Source organism: Motacilla alba, chromosome Z (assembly GCF_015832195.1).
Source record: "Motacilla alba alba isolate MOTALB_02 chromosome Z, Motacilla_alba_V1.0_pri, whole genome shotgun sequence".
Taxonomy (NCBI): domain Eukaryota; kingdom Metazoa; phylum Chordata; class Aves; order Passeriformes; family Motacillidae; genus Motacilla; species Motacilla alba.
Genome location: NC_052046.1, coordinates 28,140,103 through 28,157,819, shown reverse-complemented (window position 1 = coordinate 28,157,819; position 17,717 = coordinate 28,140,103). Strand labels below are relative to the sequence as shown.

General features: G+C 41.7%; 1 protein-coding gene across 8 annotated transcripts in view; it reads right to left on the bottom strand.

The window, feature by feature from the left end:
• The window catches only part of MCTP1 (multiple C2 and transmembrane domain containing 1), a 215,661-nt gene extending 198,676 nt beyond the window's left edge, over positions 1 to 16,985 (bottom strand). For all 8 annotated transcript variants that reach the window (XR_005255499.1, XR_005255497.1, XR_005255498.1 and 5 more), the window contains exon 1: positions 16,269 to 16,985. Coding sequence is in view for 5 of the 8 variants with exons in the window: in XM_038125803.1 (XP_037981731.1) it covers positions 16,269 to 16,847 (579 nt within the window). In the remaining 3 variants the exon portion in view is untranslated. The remainder of the gene's footprint in view (positions 1 to 16,268) is intronic.
• Between the last annotated feature and the right edge of the window lie 732 nt (positions 16,986 to 17,717).

Genomic DNA, 17,717 nt, shown 5'->3' with positions numbered 1-17,717 from the left:
GCACAGATCTTTATAAATTTAATATGCCAGCTGGTGCTTCAAATAGTTGCTTAATAGTGCCTACCAGCAAAACATTCAATGGAAGAATGCAATCTGCTTGTTCTGTTAGAATTAATGTAAAAAAAAAAAAAAAAAAAAAAAAGAATAAGCATAAAATAAATTTTAAAATCTGCAATCAAATTTTCAAGATTAAGTTATATATTCTTCCTTCAGGTACTTTTGAATATCTCATGAGCTCTTTTCCCTAATTTTCATGAACATTTACTTCATCTCATACTCTAATCAGACTTAAGGCTTCAAGAATCTCTTTGCAGGCTGGTTTCTATCTATTTCAGATATTCTAATTCTATTCTTACATCTCTTTCAGGTATTATTATAGCCATTTTGATTTTTAAACGTAAATAATGAAAACAGTAGAAAAAGTCAGCAATTACAGCAACAATCCTTGAGATTCCATGACTGCTTTCTATTTTCACAGGGGATCAAACAGGTTCTCATCATAGGAAGAACCAAGTATGGCATCTGGCTAGCTGGCACTGGCTGGAAGGCACACACAGCCTCACAGTCATTTAGGATTTTAGTGGGCACTTAGGGAACAACTTCAGTTATCTGAAACATCACTGTTGGCACTGAAAGACTCAGATATTTACAATATTCACTACTGATGCTCATTAAGGTACAGGATGACATTTCTGAAACTGAACACATTGCCAGTGTCATTCACTTATAAATAACCACGTAAAGAACTATAAAAATAATTTAAAAACCAAAACCAAAATAGTAAAATAATTCATTTGCTATAAAGGATGGAAACAGTACAATTCCAGTGCCAGCATCATACACTTTGGAAGGATTAACAGCTTGTTTTTGTGATTACTATTAGTATTGTGTTCCTCTTCCATCACTAGGCAACAGTCTGCTGGGTTATGCTGTAGGGTTACATGAAAAGCGTGTTGGAAATATTTTCTAGAAATCCAGCTTTTCTCCTTTGACAAGTAACTAGTACTTAATTTTATTGATATTAATCTCAAGTGACAGGCAATATAAAAAAGCTACTTAGAACCACTCTTAAAAAATTATTTATAGACTTCTAGTAAATTTAATGAAAGAGATAATTAGTATGAACAAGCATAACTTGCATAACACATGGTGTTTCTTTCAGAACAACTGCATAATGATACAATTAAATACAATTGAAACAATAAGAGTTCATTGACATGTATCACTGCTCCTACAGATCTCCATCTCCCTCAACCATGCTAAAAGGCAAGACAGCAAAGCAACAGCTGAAAAACTTGCCATAACTACAGTAATTGGATTTTGCCTCCAGAATTGAGATACTTGCTAACTGGTAAAATAAATGGCATCTACCTTAGAGTTTCCTTACTGTATTAGAACTGTTTAAATATTTTTCTGTTTTTTCTAGATATATATGAAGACCAGGTTTAAAATCTGCCTACTTAACATAGTTTCTTTTCATGAGATCCAGTTTCTGAGATGCAGAAAGCCAAGCTCTTCTCTCTGCTCCTCATTTAATTTAAGAAGGCTGCTGCAAGAGTCCTCTGCCTTCATCCACGGGACCATCTGCTCAGGGACACACAGAAGAAGCAACCTTCTACTTACACGTCCAGTAACTCACAGTCTTTCAAGTGCCACTGTTCGCGCAGCCTCTGAATCTAGCCAATTTTGAAGTTGTGTCACTTGTTCACATGCAGAAAGGCAACAAGTTAATCAGTTTCTCCATTTGCATGATGAGGCACTCTCTTACCACTAAATGCAAACCAACTGTATATTTTTAATATATTAATTCACATTTCAGGACAATATGCTGCTTGCATCTGCTCCACTACACCTGAGATAAATTAAAATGTCACTAGTGAACAGAACACTTCATCCCAAACAGAACAAGGATTTGCCAGAATGTCAAAGCTAATCCCCTAATAGGACCAGGGCTAAGTAAACATAGTACTTGCATGAAACACAGACACCTAAATTACACAACAGCATCAGTATCAGCAAACGTCTCAGTGCAAGACAGAAAAATGTGGTGGTATGTGTCATTACTCCCCTGGCATTACATGAGGCATACATTCTCACTCCTCAGTTCTGTGATAAACCATTTCCTTTCGTGACTGCACAAAAGATATTCAGATTCAGTTTGACAGCAGCACAGAAAATAACCATGAAACTGCCACTGAGAAGAGACACAGACTTCCTAATGCCATGTTACTAAAGTGCAGTGACACGTCAAGTTTCTTTTATTGTTGCAGTGATGTACACAAATGACACATATCTTATGCATACTCCTGCATGTAAACATGTCTCATAGGACAAGAAGACCACAGTCTTAGGGCAAGAAGACACAGTTGTAAGCTGTGCCCGGGAATGTTTAGGTTTGTCTTTAGGAAGTTCTTCACAAAACAAGTGATGGGACATTACAATGGGCAGCCCAGGAGTCACCATCCCCGAAGGCATTTAAGGACAGACTGGAGATGGCATTTAGTGTCATGGTCTAGTTAACAAGGTGGTGTTGGATCATAGGTTGGACTTGATGACTTCAAAGCTCTTTTCCAACCTAGATGATTCTGTGATAAGAATGTACACGCACACTTGTTGAATTATTTCCACAAAAATCTTCACATGGAAGGTCCAAAATATCTCTCAGTGGAATAAATCTGAACTAAGTTAGGCTAGTTAGTAAATAAGTAATTAGGTAGCTGGCTTTCAAGTTCAAATAGTACAAGAGTACTCACTGATAGTACATAGTAAATAGTACAATAGTACAAGAGTACTCACTCATACTGCATGAGGAAAATTATTATTTATTATTATTAAAATTACACATCTGTTTAAATATGTACATAAGATTAGGCTAAGGTCAAAGCCATACATTAAAACTTCTACAGTAGAAGAGTTGGCTCCTTTAAGGAAAGATGGTTATTTTTGAGACTCCATTCCACCTGATAAAGCAAATTTGTACTGCACTTCATTTTGGATGATGTAACACTGTGAAGTGCAGTATTTATTATCATTTAAATCATAAGCTGTACAGTTTTCCAAAAGCAGAATCACGCCTCATAATTTTGGCCAAAATGGTGTCTGTTTTGGGTATCATGTACTTTGGTGGCTGCAGATGGCTGAGATGTACTTCAAGCTTCAACTACCTATGTAGCTCAGCTGTGGAGCTGAATTTAGCCCCAGCCAGATAAACTGACAAGAGAACCTGAAGCCGTACTTGTGCTGGTTAACCCAAGCCAAAATCCTTATTGTTGAAACTACAATACTCGAAAGTTGATGTATAATAATTAAATTGCCTTTACCACCAAGACACTGATGAGAAAAGTATAGTATTACCATAGAAACTGAAGAGAAAGACAAGACTTGGTGAAATTATTGCATTGCATCTGCAGGGAGTTTCCCAGCAGATTTCCCAGCATGTTGGATTAGCATCCCTCCCACAGAAACCTATTATCTATTAACAGAGGAACCTTAATGCTACTGGAATCTACAAACCAAATAGGGCAGGAAACCACAGGGCAGGAAAAGTGCAGCGGAAAAATGTTTTTAAATAAATAAAAAAACCCTAAACACCAAAGAGAAAACCAGTTATTAAATTATTAAGTTACTAATGATGATGAGGAGTATTCTGACAGAAAAGTTCACACAGGCTCTCATCAGAAGCAGATCGTGCAATTACTTCAAGTAAGCCATTAAAAGCACTTAACTCTTTTTTGTAAGTCCTTTTCTTCCTATGTTTCCTTGAAGCCCCAATAATATTTCTGGAAGCACACATGTATTTGTCCATGTTCATAACAGAGTTTCTTCCTTCACACACCACTTCTTTTCTCATTCAGGTCTAAAGTCAAGGTAAATACTTTCACTTTTCTTGTAAGCAAAAACCCCTAAGATTAGCTTAAGCCTGTGAAATTGAAACTTACAAATATACTCCCAGCACTGTCTGAGTGATGTCTGTCTTCAAAGCAAAGAAGGCACAAGCTCTGCCATTCACATTCTGTGCAGTAATCTGACTTCCTACTTTGGTCTGGCTGTTCAACATCAGCTGTGACCTCCAAATAAATTCAGTCTTCAAATATGCTCAATCTGAGCATATAGAAGCAGGAATTCAGGAACTTAAAAGCACTCTAAAAATGTAAGAGGAACTTCCAATATGATAAATATCTGTTTATATCACCCATAAAAATGTCCCAGTCTTCAGGGTCCTAAATGTCTCATGAAAGTCTAACTACTAAGGGATCATTTGAATTCTTGACTTTGCTGTTTGGGTCTTCTGATTTATCTTTTTTTTAATATTAATGTAAGAATTAAGAAAACATCCTTTTAAAACTTGGGGGTTTTCCCTTTCTTTTGTTTTTCTATGTGTTGACCATAAAAAACAAACGAAAAAGAAAATACATGAAAAGTGTTTCAAGTTCACATTATTTGTATGTCAAAATTCTAAACAACAAAAGCATTGTCTTGTTCTCTGACTGCATTTGTCTGTACAAAAATGTGCAAAATATCTCTCATCTCTTCAAACTTATTTTATGTTTTGACAATATCAGATTTTAGTCATAGAAGTTGTGAGGAGCCACATTTTGGAAAAAGTTACTTTTTTTAATAACAGCTCATTTGAGTTTAGGGTACATACTTTTTTCCTGAATCTTTCGTATCAGATTTCTTGGTCTAAATGTGTTTCAATCTATTCATTTTTAATACCACATACTTATTTTTTAGGCATTTACTTTCAAGTACAGGAGTTCTCCTTTCTTCTATTTCTTCCAAAAATTTCTTCCAGGATTTAATAATGCATACTACTGAAAGGTATTGCAGAATTTTCAATTTTATCAATATTCCAGAATTAAATTATACTATTTGCTATTAAAACAGACCTTTTATCTTTTTCTGTCATTTAAAAGGAAGCATTCTCACATTTTTCTATAAATTCCTTCATTTTGTTCTTGAACCTAGATTTTTAATAGATTGTGGTAGACAGAAAGTCAATCTCCTGTCTTTACGTACGTATCCTACACTGCAAAAAAATCCCGCTGTGCCAGATTGGTTGTCTCATCCGTTGGTAAAAGAAATCCTGTGGATTTCTGCTTCTTGCTCAGGTATAAAGTAGGTCATAAACTTATTTCAACTGGTTTTCCTTTTGGAATTTTTTTTTCAGCTATCTCCTTCAAATCCTTCAGGAAAACCAGCAGGAGTCAGTAGGGTCTGCAACAAATATCACACACACAATTCAACATTACAGACTGTTCTCAACCAATAATCAAATCTCCTTGGGGTACACATCGTCTTTCCATGACCCTCTGCGTCATCCACCAAGTGCACCCAAGTCCTTGAGCAAAAAAAATCCCATTAATAGAAAGTAGAACTAATCAAAACTGTTCTCCCTAACACATTTTTATATGCACCATAAGGACTTTATACCTTTTACAGTGTGTGGAGGTTTTGATTGGGCAGGGGCAGCTCAACTGATAAAGCCCTGGGTGTTTACTAATCAGATTGCCTTTGCTAAATATAGGTCCAACCACCCACTGCCTTCAGTGTCGTTTTTAAAAGTCCATTGTATCATTCAACTTTCCCATAGGGTGCTGCGGACAAGGAATTTGATGCCCACTCAATATCATGCTCTCTGGCAAAGGTGACTCTGTGAAACATCTTTAAAATTAGTTTTATTGTCAAACTGAGTTCTTTCTGGGGTGCCATGTCACCACAGGACTTGGTCTTCAAACCCCAAGCTGGTGTTCCGGGCAGTGGTGTGAGGCACAGCGTAGATATCCAGCCATCCAGTGGTTCTTTACACCACTGTAAGCATGTAACAATTGCCTTGGCAGGTTTGTATGGTGTATGATGTAATTAATCTGCCAAGCCTCCTCGTATTTAAGTTTCAACCATCATCCCCTCATACCACAGTGACTTTACCTGCTTGGCCTGCTTGATTGCAGTGAATGTTTCACAGTTATGAATAACCTGGAACATACTATTTTTGTGCAGTCCACCCCTTGATCACAAACCTATTTCTATTTTGCCACTCTTCCTTGATAAGCTGAGGCCCATCATGCAAGAAATAATTCACTCTTATGCTGCCAGCCCAGGTCCACCTGAGACACTTTAATCTTGGCAGCCCAATCCACCTGTTCATTGTTGTGATGCTCATCAGTAGCCTGATTCCTGGGTATGTGTGCATCTACATGACGTGCTATTGCAGCCAGCTCCTCTACCTGGCAAATGATGCCTCAACACAATTCTTCAGCCCAGATGGGTTTACCTCTGTCCTGCCAGTTGGTCGTCTTCCACTGGTCCAGCCACCCCTGCAGTGCATTTGCTGCCATACACAAGTCAGTGCAAAGGTGTAGCACTGGCCATTTCTCTCATTCAGTGACATCTAGAGCCAGCTGGATGGCTTTCAGGTCTGCAACCTGACTTGATGCACCTTGTCCCTCCATAGCTTCATGTGACTCACCATGTAGAACTTCATGCAGTAGCTTTCTATTTTCAGTATACTCCTATAACAGAGCAGGAGACATTACAAAATAGAGCAAATATTATTTTCATTTTCTGGTCATTGATTATGTGGTGGGGCATCCTAAGCACACGTCACCTTTTCCTTCTCCTCTCCTGATAATAATCCAAAATTTTCACCTTTGGGCCAGTTCATTATTATTTCCAAGATCCCTGAGCAACGGCTGTTTCCTGTTTGAGCTCACTAGGTAGTCAGAGCAATCCATTTACTCCATGCAAGTATGAGTGGCGTGGGAATTCCCCTTTGAACATCCAGCCCAGCACTGGCAGTCAGAGTGCCAGGAGGAGCTGCGCTTTCATGCCAAACACTTCTGAAGCAGCTCAAACCCCTTCAATAAACTGCAAGGATCTCATTTCTAGTTAGGATTAGCAGGCCGGATCCTTTGTATCTCTGACTCCAGAAACCCAAGGGTCACCCTTGAGTCTCTGTGGGTAATTTTTACCAGAAATCCAGGAAGGACCACTCTCCCTGGCTGCACTGTGGAGCATGTTTTTACATCTTGTTCTATCCTAACTGGCCCGTGGGCTACTGCATTATCCTCCCCTGTTCCACCCCCCAAACTGGGTACAATTATTAATGAATTCCCAGAGGTACCACCCCAGGCCCAGGCAGAAGAGCAGCACCGAACACACATCCCAAATGACCCTCACTGACCTTGATGTTATAATGTCATACAGTATATCACTGTAATGTCATACAGTATATCAAGAAAGCCATTCTGATCCCTCTCCCCATTCTGGAAACAAGCACCGTGAGAACACATACAGGAACGTATGAGTTAGGTACCACATATGCACAGACCAGGCAACATTGTAACCATGGGGCTCTGTACCTAACACAAAAAATAAATGCTTAGATCAAAATGGTCTGACCGGCTCTGAAGAGACAGATCTGTTGTTATCTCAACCCTTCATTTAAACATGAGTTTAAAACCAGCTGGAAATGAAGATTTATGCAGACAGTAAGAGAGGGACAAAAGGCAAAAGTGGGTTGAGATAACCATTTACTGGCCAACAGCAATGTGATGAAACAAACATTAACAGCAACAATACTAATAGCACCACTATATGGAAAGGGTGACTTACATGCAAAATGCTCACTGAGTTCAACCCCATGTGACTGCAGCAGAGTTAGAGCTAGAGCTGCTCCACCACTGCATTCAACACTTGCTCCCAGGAAAAAAAAGGAACAAAATGGTGGCAATCCTCCATGTAGTGCCTTATTCTTCCACCCAAAGCCAAATTCCCGTTCTTGGCAAAAATGTAAATCCCTTACTCCTGCCCCCTATGAAGACATGAATGGTGCAGCCCAACAACCCCGGGGTGCCTGCAAGGCTCCAAGCTGCAACCCCTCCTGGGAACTGTCAGAAAATTAATTCTGTCTAATCCCACTAATTCAATACGTTACAAGATGTGTTATACTAATTATAAAAAATCCCTTTGTGTCAAATTATCCATGTAAATGTAACCATACTTGTGTCCATCAGTTTCTAAGCCATTAAAATGATCCTTCAGGTCCTTCCAACGCAATCCACTCTGTGATTGTATGATTTTATTGGCTCAAATGACTATACACAAAAACAAATCAGTAACATCCAAGCAGAACATAAAGGAACAAGACTGCTCACCACCCTTATCAATTACCTGACTTAATAGCAGATGGTCTTTCCCCTCACCAAAAGAGTCACTCACATGAAATATGAGGTGCCTTTACTGACAAAAATCCCAGTACTGCAATATTTTTATCCCCACATCTCACACTGAATCTGAACCTTCCAAAACAAGATGTTTTGACGGTGATGGTATATCACTGTCAAAATGTTCCCAAGCCTTTGAAATATGAAACCTCTGGCTTGCTGGCAAGGTATGAATCACTGTCGTAGTAACAGGAAAGAGAGTGCCCAAATGGGTGTAGCCAAACCATGCCTTCCACACTCACCTACATTATTCTTGATGAACTGTTAATGATTGATCATTTGCAACAGCTGCTCAGTGCACACAAAACGCCATGCTGAAAACTGGGTGTTAAACCCTGCGTGGCAGGACAACATTTCATCTTCTTCACATATTGACTCGAAGTTATAACAACACTCAGCCATCTCTGCCAGTGGGCTGTAATGGCTCAACAGCCCCAATGGGCAGCTCTACCAACCTAGGTCAACAAAATTCATGGGATTATACCAATCCATTTTGGATTTCCCTGCCCTGGGGAAGGTCCTGAACATTCCTGCCTGAATCTGACCATATATAACCTGGGGTTTTGGGACTGGGAGAACAACCATAACAAATGGGCATCCAGGGAGAACCCAAATTTCCACAGGAAAACTGCTTTCCACTATACAACCATAATTTCAGCAGCCCTCCAGCTACTGCTTAAATAGGCTGCAACCACCACCCCTGACCAACAGGGGCCAGGTTGTTCTCTGACTTTGTCAGTTTAAGCCAGTGTTTCTGTACTTTCTGCCTTTATTGTAATTTTCCCATTAAATTGTAACCTCAACTTGAAATCTCTCACAAGGTATTTGCGTGGAGGTAATTTCTCGTGCTAGTTTACCTTTAAACCAGCACAGTCACCTACCCCTTAAGACTTCAATACATATAAATACGTTCTGGTATTTGTATATTCTACATATACAAGATAATTCTGGTGCACTTGCTATGGTTTGACTTACAGAAATATACTGAATGGAACGTACACTGAGCAGAACACAAACTTCACATAAAAAACCTCCATGCTGGACTAAAGGTGATTTAATTTGTCATTTCCATAAATTAGGTTCCATAGGTAAAAATTGGGGGAATTCTGCCTTCTCTTGCAAGGAAGAAAAGATATTTATTTTTTAAACTTAAAATCTTCAGAGATTACGTCGTAGCTACCCTCTTCAAATTACCTAGAAGATAACCCTTGTAATAACCAAGATCTAGGATAGACAGTAAGATTAGAGAGGAAAAGGTAAATATATTATTCAGATCAATGGCGAATTCTAAGTCATCTTGCCAAAGACCAGAAATTTATCCAAGAAGATAAAAAAAAAAAAAGGTGCTTGGGTCTATTAATTTATTAGCACATAACACAAGACAAACCAGTTAAGCTAGAACTTCCTACAAAACTGGATGCTAAATGACATAGTGGCAGTTTTAAAACTGTTTTAGTCATATTTTTTTTTAAACACTAGAAAGTAATTCTCTCTGCAACAATATAGTAACAGATGATAAGTCTTAATGCAATGACTAAGTTTCTGCATTCAGCATTTCAAAAAGAGGGAAGGAACATTTTTCAGTATTTCTTGGGAAAAAAAGAAAGTCTAGTACTATAACCAAGTTTCTGTGTCTGTATTTTGAACTTTTTAAAGTTCAGCACAGGTCAGTAGGTTATGAAATGCCCATATGAAGTATACTGAAGTAAGAGTTTTGACACAGTCACTTGAAATCCAGGAAAAAACTCTGAAACTTGAACACTTTACAGCAGAGTTGCTTGTTACAAAATAAGCATTTATTTGATCTTTCAGTGCAAGGACTGTGGCAATTCCTACCATCCAAACATCCTACCATCCAATCAATATAATTATTTCACAATAAGCACCTTTATATATGAGCAGTAAATGGAAAGGGTGAGGAGAAGAGGAAATAAAGTTTAAATGAGGTCATAGATAAACAGCCACTATTAGTTCACTTTAAAATATCTAAATATTATACATGAGGATAAATGCAAACTGGCCAATACTGAAAAATCATGTAGCTCACTTTGAAAACTCTGCAGATCTTTAGTTAATTAAGCAGATGTCATTCAAGATATAATTAAATACAACTCTATTGTGCCATATCTTGATTTCTCTTCCAGTAATATATATACACTGTAATAAAATACCATAAAATGACAGTCTGGTCAGATACTGACAGAGCACAAGAAGCAGATTAGTACATCTCAAACTGCTGAAAGATTAACCTTTTACTAGAGATAAATACAATGAAAAATTGGGCAATGAGAACATCTCTTAACAAAATCAGATGTCTAATTAAACTCTTGGAGAAACAAATAGCTTTGATCAGTTAGTTGCAACAGCTGTCTTACAAGAAACAAACTTCAGCAACAGCTTTTTACCCTTGGTTGTTATTTCTGTGTAATTTAACCAGCTCCATGGTCTTCTCACCAGCCTAAACATTTTTTTCATCTACTCATTTCCTGTGTATCAGTGGCCACATCCCTAAAAGCAAGTGTTCTCCTGCTTTCTAAAATATTGCCCTCTCAATTTTCAGAACTATGCTGCTCTCAAATCATCCTCCAAATACCTGAGCAAAATAGCTCTCTCCAACTCTTTCTGGTTTTTACCAGCATTGTGTCAGGAAAAGGTAATTAATCCTTGACACTCAGCAGTTTTCAAATTTTCTCACCACCTTCATCTTTCTCAGTGAAATTAAAGTAACAATTAAGATCCTCTTGGGTGACATTATTTGTGTAGCTTTTCATTGACATTTATTTCAGGCTTTTGTCTTTTCTTATTCTTTTTCCTTCTTTGGCTGGATGAATTACATATGCCAATTATAACAAACTACATAAATTTTTCCCTTGTGTAACTTCACCGACTCACATGGCTCTAAACCAATTACAGATTCATTCTGGTATAGGCAGAGAAACATGCATGGTATGCCAGACTGGTCTTCATTGGCTCTGCATCCCACTCCACACTAAATTCAAATTCCCCTCTCTTCTCTTCAGGCTTCTTCCCAGCTCAACCTGTACTCCTTTCTACTAAGATTTCCTTTCTTTTTCCCAGCATCCCAGTGCAAGATAATGCTCTTTGCCCTGAAAGTGCAATGTCTCCTCATACAACCCAGCTCACTAAACTCCCCCTTTTTCTGCAGGTCCTCCTCCTGTGCCACACAGTTCACCCTCTTACATCAACTTTATTGACTAATAATTATCTTTATTTGTAAGAATGGGAAAGACCCTGTATCTGGAGGCATCTCCAGTTTTTCCCTTTATATAATCTTTCATCTGTCTGTATTATATATTCTAGACCACTCTTTCCCAATCCGTGCTTGTTAATGAAACAAATAGCTCCATGTGTCACAAAAATAATGAAACTTGCTTTCTTATGGCTAAGAAATTAGAGGTTGAGCAGCAGCCCTAGCCAGCCCCCATCTTCCCTCAGCAATAACCCCAGTGCTCTTCCACACCTCCAAGTTATTCACATAGCAACTCACAGAAATTGATGGAGGGGGTTAAGAACTGCCCACTCTTTTGGCGTAATGGATCAACCTGGACACATTTTAAGAAGTCACGAAATTACAAAATTTGTTGTTATCAGATTTGTTGTTATCTTTGAAGAAAACATACTGGAGAGAAGTGCCCACAAGAGCTCTCACTGTGCTCACTGTGATAGTCAGACTGCAGCCTGGACATACCTTCAACCGAGAACCCTCTCCTTAATCCCTCTTCATGTTCATTTTTGATTCAATATGACATATGACCAGATCCATGTTCTTTGATTAAGATAGTGAAACACTTGTAGGGTCTCTATTACTGCAAATCTTAAGGAACGGGGATATTTTCACCCTCCTGCTTTTTACTAAATTACTGTGACAAAATACAAGTGATATGAAACTTTTCATGCAAAGCTATGTCTCATGTTAAAGAAAAAGGCCATGCTGGCACAGCATAAAATTCAGATAAATTCATGCTGTCAGATAAATTCATGCTCCAGCTGGCACGGAAAGGAAAATTAAAAGGGACAAATAGAAAAACCCTTGCCTCACTGCCTTGGGCATGGCAGCACACTCAGACACTGGAAGGTTTGTGAAGCATTGCTCCTGGATTGTTGTTGTTATTTCCTGTCCAGGGGACACCCCAGGAAGCTTCCATCACCATCATCTAAGCCCTTCAAGGATGCAGCACTCACGTGGCTCTCAGCTACATGACAGTGACTGGCTGCCATGTGGAAAGTTATGAAAAGTCTGGCCAAGGAAACCTATGTCATAGTCTTTGGAAACTGGAAGAAGGTTTATGTATAATTGCACATGTGTTCATTTCTTTGTCTTAAAAACACACATTTACATTTCGGTTACTGTTTAAAAGAAGCTTAAGTTTCCTGCCAATGAATACTTAAAATGCCCTTTCCAAAAATATTCACTGACAGCTCCAAGAAGTATTTAGTCTTCCGCAAAGAACTAGGTTAGTATTTAGCCCTCAAATATAATAGTATTGTTTGCATAAGACTACACTTGCATTTGTGCCATTCTGCTCAAACCAGTATACTAATCCTATTCAATGCAACAGAAGCTTTATTCAGTACTGAAAAAACTAGGTCTCTGCTAGACTGTCCATGCCCAATGCAATAGTGCTATTTATTTAAATTGCTTGATTATGCTAAATATATGTATATTTCATGATAACATCTTACATTGTGAGTCTTCCCACTCGCTAACTCATGCTCCTTCTCACTGATGACAACTGTATTATTTCAGCTTAAAAGCACAAAAGTTCACTTATTGTGGGATTTTATTTCTCTTCACCATCTTCCTTAAGATATGTAGTAGATCTTTTGAGTGCAGATTTGCTAGAAAATTCAACAGTCTTGATCCAAATGAGGCAGTAGCATCTGCTTGCTCTCTATTTCAATAAAAGTTTACATATATTTTAAAAGAAGTTGCCATTTTATGTTGATTTACTTTTAGGTAATTTAATCTCATTTTAATGATTCTGATATACCTTTGTTAATCTTTGGGCATGTAAGGCTGCAATAAAAGACAATGAAAATTCAGACACTGCTGTAAGTCTGTGCTGCTGTGGTTACAGAAAAAAAAATTGAATGGAGCTTTTAATGCTATTTATTCCATACCACACACATCATTGCTGTGGTCCCAGCAGGAAAAGCCAAGGAGCAGGAGGGGAAGTGCACCATCTTGCCTGGCTCTCTCCAGGGAGAAGATATTGGGATAAGCCGGGTGGACTCAACCCCTCTTCACCACTGTTCCTCTGAGCTGTGGCTTTAAGATGTGGTGCTGAAGGACAGCAATGCCGAGTCAAAGACAACTGCTCCAAAAAGAGAGAAGGTGCACAAGCTCAGCTGAGCCATTCAGAGCCCAAGCCCCAGAAGAGCTGAGTGAGTGGTGACAGGGCCAGAGAAGGCTGTGCAAAACATATTGGAGCAGTCAAGGTGGCAGCATGGCGCAAGATTCAGAGGAGTTTGCTTGCCTACTTAGACTGGGCTGGGGGATGAGAACATTAAGCCACAAGAGCTCTCATGGCCATATTGCCTTTGTCTGAGTACATGCTAGGCGCTGTCTTTGGGAAGCACTTTTTCTTTTGTTCCCAGTGATAAATGCCCTTTTGTGAGTGGGACACCCTCTTTTTATATACTTTTCTCACTACTGATAATGCTGTGGTTATTGTGATTTTAGTAAATTGTTACTTTAACTCATAATCTCTTACTGTCTTTCCACTATCAGAAGACACGGGGGGGGGAAGGGAACAGCTTGCTTGGAGGTTGGTTCCCTGCAGTTGTTAAAACCAACATGTGCTCTAAGTAAAACTTGGATTTGAAAAATGCAAGTTATTCCAAAATCATGCTACCAGATGTCTAATCCCAAATCCTCAGAAAGTTGTAAAGGCCATGACTGAGGTTAGGCAGGGACTTTACTGCTTTGGGGTACATACAGCCTATAAGCATGCAAGACTTGACACGTGAGGTACACTGAAATGGAAACTCCAGCTGCTCACAGTGGAAGGTCCTTGCTCTGTCAACAGATCACTGAAGAGTACCAGGCATACTTGAAGACAATCAACAACATTTCATAGTTGGAGTCTTACTTCCCCCAATATCCTGTAACTCAATAAAGCTGGTGAATTAAACTAGATTTAATAACCCAAGTAAGACTTTAGAGTTGAGAAAAGCAGTGAATATGCTTATTATGAAATAGCAGAAAAGCTATTCTGTTTCAGATCATCCCTTTGAAACAAACACAATCAGCAGCTCTGCAAACTTCATCAACACACAAGCAAGTTTTTTTATTACGAAAACCAACATGCCTGGTATCCAGGCACAGCCCAAATTAATACTAGAAAACACTTGAAGGAATCGGTCATAATCCTGCTAATTAAAAACAAGTGTTAGAAAGCCAAAACTGATTTGATTTATCAGTATTCTTTCCAAAAGCTATGACTGTACTTTTTTCTAAACAAGAGTACTGCCCTCACAACTAAAAAGCATTTGACGTGTTTTGTAAACAAACATTTACAATTCTTTACTAAACACAACAGCAGAACAACACGGAAGAAAGTCACACATTTTCATATTGCTAGATGCAGCAGTCTTTAAAGCAGACTTGTTGTCTCAAACAATAGTATTAAATACTAAGAATATGCAATACACTCTTGTAAATCAGCGGTTTGGGGAGGAAGGGATTAACTACTGCAGGGAAATACCCACTTTAGAGATACATGTCACAATAATCCCACCTCAATAAGCAATGATCTTAATCCTTTACAAGCATTATACAAGAGATAACCACAGTAGTTTCCAGTCAAGCCAGTGATTACAACCAAAGCAACCCCACGACATAAAGTTAAGTCTAGTCCCATATTTGTGAAGATGAACTCCTTTGAATTCTGCAGATGGACATTAAAGTACCACTGACCTCAAGGTACACTTGCAAATCGCTGCATAAGTACTGTCATCCTTCATTAGCATAGGTACTGCTCCGGCAGCAGCCAAATGCATTTATACAGCCTATTTTTGACAACACACAGAGCACGTCCTTTAGTTCAGCTATTCATTTCTCCCTGATTATGACTTAAGACAATTTATAATAATATGCATTAGTCAGTTATTCCTGAGAAAGGTGGATGACTGCTTAGAATTACACAAGATCAAAAAATACTCACATGTTTTGCACTTTTCTCGCAGTAAATTTATTCCAAGATTCAGCAGTCCCTATCAACAGTAGCTTTGCCATGCAATTTAAAAACTGACAGTTGGAAGAGTTATGGCTTTGTTTACTGTCTTCTCCCAACCACCAGAACGAGTCTTGTAGACTGAACTAACAGCTGCATGAGACTGAACTAACAGCTGCATGAGACTACAAATAATTGTAGGTAATTATTTGTACCCAGCCAAATAATTACCTACAATCTATTAAATGTGTACTAGTGGTTGTCGTTTGTGTGTCTTGCAGAAATCAAAAGACAATTCCAATTTGGATAAGCAAACAAGGAAAAAAGCCGGGATCACCTGAGGAAAAGCGGTGCTGCATGTGTTAAGAGCAGACACCAGCAGAGACGGCCCTCACAGACCTGCGAGTCGTGAGAGCGAGGGAAGCCTAACTCCAGCCCCCGAAACACTTTTCCTCTGCATGGTTTATGCAATGAAGGTCTGAGGGAGGTCGCTCCTGCAGCGGAGCAGGAGCACGGCTGGCAGAGTTGCTCCCACGGCTCGGGCCCGCGACACCGCCTGTCACGGCGTGCTGGGGGAATGCAGGGCTCTCCGACGCGGGTTGCGGGCGGGACCGGAGCCAGTTCCCCGTTAGGCGAAGAGCACTCTTCAACGAGGGAAGAGGGCTGAGACTCAGCCGTGGCCGTCCTTCTCCTCACCTCAGCTCCCTTCCCCAGCGGTCGCCCTCCCACCTCTCCCTACCTCAGTTCCCTTCCCACCTCCTCTCCCCTCCCCAAGGATTACCACCCCTCCCGCTCAACCTCCCCACCCAGCCCTGTACGCAGAGAGGCGACGCGGGCCGGCGCTCACCTCGCTGCTGTCGCCGTCCTCTGTCCGCTGGTCCTGGATCCTGCCGACGGCGGGCGAGCCCTGCAGCAGCTGCTCCAGGCAGGCGGTACTGGGCAGCGAGGAGCTCTTCTGGTGGGACAGGTGCGCCCCGGGCCGGCGCCCTTCCTTGCCACCCGCCGGCCCCTCACAGCCGGCGGCGGGCTCCGGGCGGCGGCCGGGCGGCGGCCCCTTGCCTTGGGGAAGCAGGTGCTCCCGCAGGCGGCGCAGGGCGGAGCCGGACTCCCCGGCCGAATCCAGCGGCTCGGCGGCCGAGCAGCATAGGTTGGGCTGGGAGGACGAAAAGACGCGGTCTAGCACTTGCCGCCGTCGCTTGAAGCCGCTCCACTTGCCACCGGGCTGGAGGTCCCCCTTGCTGCCGGCCGGCGGCGGCGGGGCGAGGGGCTCCGCAGTGCGGCGCTCGGCTGCTGCCCGGCCGCCGCCGCTCCGGCCCTTGCCCCCCAGCTGCAGGTTCTTCCACAACCGGGCCTGGAAGGAAACCGCTGGCTCTGGTTCGCTGGGCTTCTCCCCCGTGGTCCCTCGGGGCTCCTTGCCCGGCTCCATCCTTCTCCTCCTGCGACGGGAGCGGCTGTGGAGGCAGCAGCAGCAGAGCTCGCCGGAGCCTGCCGCCCTCTCTCCGGTGCGGGGCGGACCGAAACGGAACGGCGCCCGCTGCCGGAACGAGCGCAGGGCTCCGCCGCACCGCCCCCCGCTCAGCGTGGCACGCCCGCGGGAGGATGGTGCTGCAGCCGTGATGTCGAAGGTAAAGGAAGGACGAAGCTGCTACCCTGGCCCATCTGGGCAGAAAGTTCGCCACCGTAAGTGCAGCATCACCCTGGGTGGTCCTTCGGTGGCGGCGGGCGGCGCGAAACCTGGCAAAAAAAGTTATCGGCGAGGCGCAGGGCGAGCAGCAGCTCGCATACAGATAGTGCAGCAGTGCACGTGAGGACTTGGCAGGAGAGGTTTGCCGTGCTCTCGTCCCCACCTGTTTCCTGCGGTGGAGACGGCCTCTCCGTACCGCATGATGGCAGGGCGCATGGCCCGGAGGCCGCCCGTGGCGGAGAGTGAGCGTCCGGGTGCTGCGGTCTCCATGGGGCTAGGAAACACCCTGACCCTCGGGCGAAGGTGGGAATGTGGGGCGGCTCTCTATCCACCAGGCATCATCCCCGACCCGCAGTAACTTTGTGGAGAGAAGGTTCAGTGGGATTTCCTCATGCGTGTACAGAAAGCGCTGCGGGAAATGCGGGCCTCGTCACTGGCTCTGTCCTTCGGCAGCGGTGGGTGCTGAGTGCAGAGCCCGGCCCGGCAGGACCTGCCAGGTATGGGGGTAACAAACCCTCAGCTCGTCTGCCGTTCTCGTCTTTTTTAAATTAAAGGTTTTCTTATAATAGCATGCTGTACTAGTAGCCCCATCACTGCATTTTTCAATGTTTC